Source organism: Lonchura striata, chromosome 5 (genome assembly GCF_046129695.1).
Source record: "Lonchura striata isolate bLonStr1 chromosome 5, bLonStr1.mat, whole genome shotgun sequence".
NCBI lineage: Eukaryota > Metazoa > Chordata > Aves > Passeriformes > Estrildidae > Lonchura > Lonchura striata.
In genome coordinates, this window is record NC_134607.1 from 4,705,972 (window position 1) to 4,714,450 (window position 8,479).

The following is an 8,479-nucleotide window of genomic DNA, read 5'->3' on the forward strand; positions in this document are numbered from 1 at the left end:
TTTAAGCTGGATCCAACCTGGCAAGCTTTTATCTTCACAAACACTCCTAAAAAGACAAAGAGACGCCCTTAGCAAACAAGGTCTGACTGGAGCTGGGTTTGCTGAAAAGGCTTTGTGCATGTAAACACAAATATGCTTCAGTGCTTAGAACTCATTCTCTGCTGGAAATGCAATTATTTAATTAAGGGCAGCTTAATTAACCAGAGAGTGTGTACAGTTACAGGCAAACTCTTAAAAAATACTTACTTCAAATTTGAACCACTCAGAGTTCCACTGAGGATTAAGCGATTTGGGATACACATCTGTCTTAAATGTTGTATTTCCAAATTTCACCTAAAAACACAAGCATTCAATTAGCAATTACAAATACTAATAAAATATTTTTGAAACTTGTTTAACTGACATAGGCAATAATTTCAAATACATATCTCAACAAATCGTTTTCTTTTCACTGAGTGATTTTTTAATTCAATTTACATGTATCAGTATCCATGTGTCAATGACATTTCCAATCAATCTCTCTCTCATCCTGTCATACTACTAAAATTGTTTCTTTTCCTCCTCAATCATTTGAGAGGCAAAAATATCATATTTAAAGTCACTTTACATACTCTCCTTGCCTTCTATAATGAAAAATATTTTAAATGTTGATAGATTCTAAATGTTTATGACCTATTACTTCTCTCTAGGATTTCTCAATCAGCTTCACAGACAATTGATGAAACAAATACAGAAACATTCTGGATTTGAGATATACAGAGAGAGAGGACTACTAAAAATTGAATATTTTCTATATTTTTATTGCTTATTGCACATTCAACCATATAATAACCCACTTCAGCAGTTCCCATATGGTCTCCACAGGCATCTATTTCAGTCTAAACCCATTTTGGGTTTTGTGGGGGCTTCTTGTTAGCTTTTTTATAGTGAAACTGAATTTCTGTAATGCTCCATACATCACGAAGCCGCACAGCACCATGTAAGAGCCTTTATTTCACTGCAGCTTTCATTTCAAACCATTTAAAAACTCTTGCAGTTCTCCAGTTCTCTGAATGCTGCCTCTCAAAAAAAAAAAAAAAAAAAAAAAAAAAAGCACTTCACCTCATACCAGGTACTTCCAAATACTCAAAGTTACATTTTTAAATTTATTCAAGATTCTTCAGGAAAATAATGAGTAGGCAGATAGAAAAGAAATGCTGGAGTTACAGGTGTGTAGATTTTGACAGTTTTTATCTTTAAAAGGCTAAACACAGTTTGGAAAATAAATTTAGGCCTGGATTTGAACACTGTGCAGTAATTTTGCCCAAGACAGAGTTAAGTGACCCCCGGCAGCTAAAACTGAATTTCCCCAGCACTCCAGCTCCTTCACTGAAGCTGGCAGAGATAACACAACACCATGCTGCTGTCCACTGTGCAAAGTTAAATGCACATTTTTGGAAGAAATTGTAACAAAATATTCTGAGCTGGGACAAGGATCATTGTGCTCAAGCTAGTGAAGTCCAAGCATTGCCTAACCTGAGCCAAGTAAGAGCTCTCAAGTCTCTTCTCATTTTCTCTTCTAGTTCAAAGTTTATATTGCAATATTTAACAAGGAAATTTAAAGTTAGCAAACAACTAGAACCTTAAAATCTGCTTTGCATTTTTATTTAAGGAAAAACACATTGCAAGGTTTTTCAGCAATCTCACACAGAAAAATGAAACAATAGTTTCAAGCTCAATTAATTTTGTAATAAATCTCACCTGCTGTATTGCCTTCTCCACACACAGAAAGGGAAGTTACTTCACACTGTTCCTAATGAACAATCCTAAAAGCAAGGTTCCCATCTGTGTATTTCTATACCCTTATCTGTGCCAAGGCACCCATGGAACTGCACGTCAAGCCAGCTAAGCAAATTGATCTTCATTAAAATGTTTATTTTCCTTTTTTTTTTGCTACGCTAGTCTTTTACTATACGAATTTCAAAAATCTACTTTTCTACACCAACAGTAGGGCTGGGGAACAAGTAACCCACAGAAGAGGAGAGCTGTTTCTCCTAACACAGAGTAAAAACAAGCCAAATGAAACTTGGTAAACTGTATTTCCTAGTCCTGTTTTCTCTGTCTCCTAGTAACAAGCATCAGGGTTGTTGTAATTTTAAACTGGATTAACAGGCAGTCTACAAGAGAAGCTTTTAAAAACTAAAACCTGATGGGTGAAACAGCTGACAAAAGGGTGAAATGCTAAGTTTCATGTAATAAAATAAAATTATGTACTATTTTTGTTCCACTGAAAAGCTGAAATACACCTTCACTTTCCACCAGCTTACTCTCCCATTTAGCAATGCCCTTAGGCTCTAACATCATCCAAAAATTTTTAAGCACCAAATTAAATCAGGACTTATATACCCCAAATTTATTTTTATAAGATTTTCCAGTGTATACAGGTCTAGAAAGGCATTCTGTCTTCCTACTTTAATTCTAGTATCATGCCAACTTCAACCACTCATTTGTGGTACACCTCAAGCAGTATTTGTGGCACAAACCACGCATTTCCACAGCACATCATTTTTAAATAGCTCTGAATTTTCCCAGAGTATGAGTCCCGAACCTATGGAATAATTCTGAAATGTTCTAAGTCATTGGTATTGGAAGAAATTAATCAAAAACCATATGTAACAGAATCATAAAAAGGCTTGGAAGGATTGGGAGGGGCCCTAAAGCCCATCTAATTCAAACCCCCTGCCACGGGCAGAGTTGTCACCCATAGGATCACGTTGCTCAGAGCCCCATCCCACCTGGGCCTTAAATAATTCCACTTATTTTGTACTTCACCTTATTTTACAGTCCCTTCCTGAGCAAGACCTTACATACTGCCTGCAAACTACGTGACCGCAAAGAAGGCTGAAGCCAGACAACCTGGGCGCAATAAAGTGATTTAAACACGCAAACAACATTAAGTATTTGCTGACTAAAAGCCCCCTTGGAAAATATTTTAGTATTTCAAATGTTTTAAGAGGAAAGACGAATATTAAAAGCAAAGCCTGTGCAACCACTCACATAATCGGCAACACAAGTGATTTAGAGATGGTTTCATCACTTCGCCATCCTCCTCGCCGGGAACCAGCGAGGCTGGGAATGACCTCTGCGAGCAGCGAGCCGCAGCTGTGACCGAGCGCGGCACGGGTGTGCCAAGCTGCAGGGACGGCGCTGCCGCCGGGCAGCCGCTGCCACGTCCCGCAGCCCCGGCCCGGCCTCCCGCCCCTGGCCCCGCTGCCGGCCCGGCAGGTGCCGCCGCCGCGCGGGCCCGGCCCGCTCCCCGCGCCCACCTCCACGAAGGCGTCGGTCAGGTCGCTGGCGCGGTCCATCACCGGCAAATGGCGCCCCGCCACGATCTTCACCTTCAGCTTCCCCGGCATCTTCTTCCTCCCGCGCCCCGCTCCTCCTCCTCCTCCTCCTCCCGCCGCCGCCGCTCCCGCCGGGGCCGCAGCGGCAGCGCCACCGCGCCTGTGCCATGGAGCGGCGGGCGCGGCGCTGCGCATGCGCGCGGGGCCGCTCCGCTCCGCCCCGGCCGCCGGCAGCGGGAGCGGGGCCGGGAATTGTCAGCGCTCGGGAGCCCGCCCTGCCCGGGCACGGAAACCTGTTCGGGGATTTGGACTTCGCTCCCCGCTCCCGCCCTGGGCAGCTGCTCCAGGGCTCTGCCGCCTCCAGTGCTTCCTCACGCCTAGATTAAACTCCTTGTGCTTCGCTTCGTGGCCGCTGCGCCTTGTTCTGTCGCTGGGCACCACTGAAAAGTCTGGTACCGTCCTCTTGGCGCCCATTTGAGATATTTATACGCATTAATGGGATCCCCCCACAGTGTTCCCCGGAATAAACAGGCGCGGCTCGCACAGTCGCCCCTCACGGCAGAGATCGGAGCCCTCGCCATGTCCGTGCCCCTCTCCAGCAGCTCCCCGTCCCTCTGTCCTGGCTGCACAGAGCCTCCGGCCGTGCCCTCCGTGAGGCGGGCAGAGGGGCAGGAGGGCCCCGAGCTGCCGGGCGCGCTCCCGTGCGGCGGCCAGCCTGTCACCAGCGGGACTCCCAGATCCCTCCCCGCAGAGCCGCTCTGCAGCACGTCCCCCGCCCGTGCTGCTGTGTGGGGCTGTCCCTGGCCCGGAGCGGGCCCAAACCCGGCCCACTGACGCCGCGGTACCGCCCTGCCCGGCTCCAAGATGGTGCCCGCGGCCTCGGGGGCTCGGCCGCAGCCGAGCTCCGACTCCTCGATGGGGCTGCCCGAGCGCCGAGCCATCGATGGCGGCACGGACCGCGGGCCGGCGGCACCGCATCCCGCATCCCGCATCCCGCACCTGCATCGCTCATCCTACATCCTGCGTCCCTCATCCCGCACCCCGCATCCAACACCCCGCCTTGTGCCCGCTGCAGCAGCCTCCGGCTGCTCTGCCTTCCCGAGAAACCAGCCGGTGCGTCCTCGGGATGCTCTGCCTTCCCCAGGAAGGAGTTGCTCCCATGAGTACCAGTGAAAAGGGAGCCGGGAGCACCCGAGCATCCCCAGACACTCGGTGAGAGTGTCCTGTAAAGGATTTAAAAACAGCACCCCGACCCCGCCACTCCCCGTGGGTTTGTTTTGTTTTCTTAATCGAAAGACAAATATTTACAGTATTTGAAGGATTATGGACAGATTAAATGGAGTTTAGTTATCAGAAATAGGATTTGATACGGTTCCTGCAGCCGGGTTGTAACTTTCTGATGCCTGAAAAAGCTCTTTGTTGGGGTGCCGGCGCTGTGGGCGCTTGGCAGAAATGGAAGGAGCGGGGCCAGGAGCGGTCCGGGCTGTGGGAGCTCCTGTGGGCTGATGCTGCCTCTCCGCCCAGCAGCAGCAACATAAAAGAGCCCTTGTGTTTTGGTTAAACACTCGTCGGGTGTTGAGCCAAATAGGAGATCTGCTGGGATTATTTCCCCTTCTTTCTAATCTTACCAAAAGACTAAATAATGTTATGGGCTGGAGTGTGATACACCAAACAAATCATATGACTGAAATGCAGCAGTGTGTGGTGGAGAGAATTTAGGTGTAGAAGACCTCTGGCTGGCTCTCCTCAGGCTGCCTGCAGTCAGTCCCACCAACACAGCACTTTGTCTCTTGGGCTTGTTTGTTCAACACCTTCAGCACTGATGGGGACGAGGGCACAGAGAGCACCCTCGGCATCTCTGCAGGTGACACCAGAGTAGGGAAAGTGGCAGAGACAAATGCCAGGACCCCCATGCAGAAAGACCTCAAAATCCTCAAGAAAAGAACCAACAAAGACTGCAGTAAGAACTCACGTGAAGCTCCACACCGGGGCAGAATTGCCCCACATACTGGCTGAGCAGCTATTTTGCTAAAAAGGAGTTACAGTGGATGCTGGGGTTCCAGTGCATTACACTGGGGTTACAGTGGATGCCTGCTGACTGTGAGCTGGCAGGGTGCTCTCACTGCACACAGACCACCAAAAACTCCTTCCAGCTCCTGCTCAGTGCAGCTGGGCCCACCTGGAAAAGAATGTCCACAAAAGGACATGAAGAACCTGAGGAGGGTCCAGCAAAAGGCCCCCAGATGGTGAGGAGCCTAGAGCTCATGTCTTGCAAAGGGAAGGTGAGAGCCATGGGCGAGTTTAATCTACAGAAGAGGAGGCTGAGCTGTTGTCAGCTCCCCACACAGCACAGGAGAGGCAGAGCCCAGCTTCTCTCAGGAGTGATTGAGTGGAATAGTGAGGGCTGTGGCTCTACCTGTCTGCCATCCTGGCTTCTGGAAAGACCTAGAGCCTGTGCTGTAACCCTGCCTCTGGCCCCATCTCCTCTCCAGGCTTTCTGGATGAGCCCTGGAGCTGGTCCATGGGGACTGTGCCAGAGGGAAGGAGGCACAGGGCACCACTTTAGCAGTGCTTGGCCCCCGCTTACAGTTTGTCCTTCCTTGTCCTTTCCGTTCCCCTTGTTGATCCTTGGTGTTTCATGGACCTCTGTTTTCAAGGCCAAAGTTGACCATAATGCAATATACTTAGATTTTCCCTTCAGCACAAGGAATAAACCTTTATCTGGTTGAACCTTTGACCCTAGCAGCCTTTGACTGACTGACCATCTAAATGCTTCTGGGGATTTTGTTGCTTCAGGTATTTCCCTTGGTTAAATAGAAGGTGGTGCTCCAATCTCATTTGAACTTTTAAGACTTTTAGTTAGCCAATAACTCTATTACAGAATATCTTGTATTTTAAATTATATTTATTATAGGATGATGTCTGCTTGTTTTAAATATTGATACTTCATGCTATAATTAATTTTATGGTTAAAAACCCCTCTCCCACCTCCCACAAAATCTTACTCAATAGCTGTTGGATAAACTGATTTGAGCATTGTGAACAGCCCTTATTTTTTGAAGAGAGCTAATCTGGATGCCCAGCAATTGCTTAAAGGTAACATTAACCATATGGCTGCTGATCAAAGATGTTTGAAAGTGGAGGAAATCTGTAAATTTTCAAAGTATAATCAAGTGCATTTGCTCAGTGTATGCTGAGCAAATTAACATTTTGGTGTCATGATGCCTGAGGAAATTCCATTACTTCTCTTTTCCTTCATATGCAGCTCAGAAAGCCATAAGAGAGCAGCACAGAGACAACGGATGAAACAACTGCTTCTCCAGAAAACAGTAAGATGCACTTGTTCTCCAAGTATATCTTACTATATATATAAATAAATTCTTGCTTTATTAGCTCCATTTCCTTGGTTTTCCCTAAAAACTGGCAGCACAGTCTGTAGTAACAACCAGCCTTGTGCAGATCACAGAGCAAAAGATCAATCCATGCATTATTTACATGGGATTGCAAGTGTCCTTGTCATCCTCAGATCTGGAGTGTTTATTCAGGTGCCACCATGGGCAGAAATTCATGCAGTGTTTCCTCCACTGAAGTCTCACCTGCAGCCTAGAATTTAACTTAGGAAGCTCCATAACTGGGTACTGATGGTTCCAAAGGCATACCAAGCTTTAGGCACCATGGCTTTAAAATCATGTTCTAGGAAAAGGAAATCCTTAGCTGAATAATAATGTGGGCAACACTTCACAGTTGCAAACACAGATGAAAGGCAGGGCTCGACAGGTGTTCCTGAGAAAGAGATAACCTGACATAGAAGGTAACTGCAGTTCCCACCATGAGGCTTTGATGTCACCCTTGCACCAAGAATGACACAAGAACAGACGAGGATGCAGCGCAAAAAGGAAGAAAATAAGGCTTTTTTGGAAAGGAAACTTCGGCTTAAATAGACCGACACGATACATTCTATTTGATTGGTTAACTAATAAAACATCTTTCTCACACCCTGTCCTTGAGACAGCAAGGTAGGAAACACCACGGGCAGATTGTTTAGACTTCCCGCCGGGCGCCAGGTGGCGACAAGGAAGCGCGATCGGGACAGTGCCGGGACATCCCGGGATACACCGGGACACTGCCTGGATACCCTCGGGATGCCCTTGGGACAGGGCACACCCGGGATGCTCCCAGGCGGTGCCCGCTGGTGGCACAGCGATGGCACAGCGCGGTTTTGGGGAGCAGGCAGGCTCCGGGGCGAGAGTGGCTGATGCCTCTCAGTTCCACACGGGTACATCTGCCCCAGGTCCCCTGCACCCCTCCCCAACACCCCCACACTGCCCCCGTCCTCCAGCGGGATCCCATCCTCTGCCTGGAGAACACAAACCCGGGACGCTCCCTATGCTGGGCTGCGTCAGTTCAAAACCAGTGGTGAATCTATGGGAGAAAATGTATGGGGGTATGCTTTAAAGAGACAGACTTTGATGCTAAACATTTTTGCAAGAGGGGAGAGAAAGGGGAGAACAGCTGTTTTTATTTTTCTACATTGGAGAGGAAATCTTGCCTTGTCTCACGTGTGTGCCTAGCCACGGGCAGCTTTTCCAGCCTCCCTGCTCCTGCCTCACACACCATGGCTGTGGCTGCCATTGCCTTCTGTCTGTTCATCTGTTCAGCCCTTGTGCTTTGCCGTTTCCCTACCAATTTTAGTTTAAAGCCTCGCTCCACAGATCTCCTAGGATCAAAAACTGCCTTTTCCACACCTCTCACTCCCTCGGGGGGCAGTTTCTGTGCAGCTGGAGCAGCTGATCCATCACCAAAGTATTAAGGACCTTCCTTGGGGATGGTGCAGCAGAGGAGCCCTGGAGCAGAGCAGGGCTTGCACAGTTCAGCCACAGCTCACAACTCTGTGACCTTCCCTCCTCTGTAGGAGGCTCGAGGGTGCTGCCATGTGAAGTGTCCTCTGTCAGTCCATTTTAAAACTGTTTGACTTACTCTAGAATGTTTATGTGATACAGTTTCCTCTGCCATACAAAGCCTGGAGCTGGATGTCCCTCAGAATGAGTGAACAATGAGCGATGGATTTTCTCCTGTTCTTGAGTCGTGGTTTGTGTGTCCCTCTAGTGTCACTGTCAGTCCACTTACTGCCACTGCCATCAAGAGGAGCAACCCCT

At 48.1% G+C, this 8,479-nt stretch overlaps 1 protein-coding gene across 21 annotated transcripts in view; it reads right to left on the reverse strand.

The window, feature by feature from the left end:
* C2CD5 (C2 calcium dependent domain containing 5) overlaps positions 1–3,495 on the reverse strand; it is a 59,175-nt gene extending 55,680 nt beyond the window's left edge. For 12 of the 21 annotated variants that reach the window (XR_013339980.1, XM_077783218.1, XM_021529956.2 and 9 more), the window contains exons 1-2: positions 3,306–3,493; positions 247–333 (exon numbers count right to left, since the gene is read on the reverse strand). Coding sequence is in view for 20 of the 21 variants with exons in the window: in XM_077783218.1 (XP_077639344.1) it covers positions 247–333; positions 3,306–3,395 (177 nt within the window). In the remaining variant the exon portion in view is untranslated. Of the gene's footprint in view, positions 1–246; positions 334–3,305 lie in introns of all 21 variants that reach the window. The other 9 variants (XM_021529964.2, XM_077783216.1, XM_021529962.2 and 6 more) reach the window with 3 other exon arrangements.
* Positions 3,496–8,479: the final 4,984 nt, after the last annotated feature.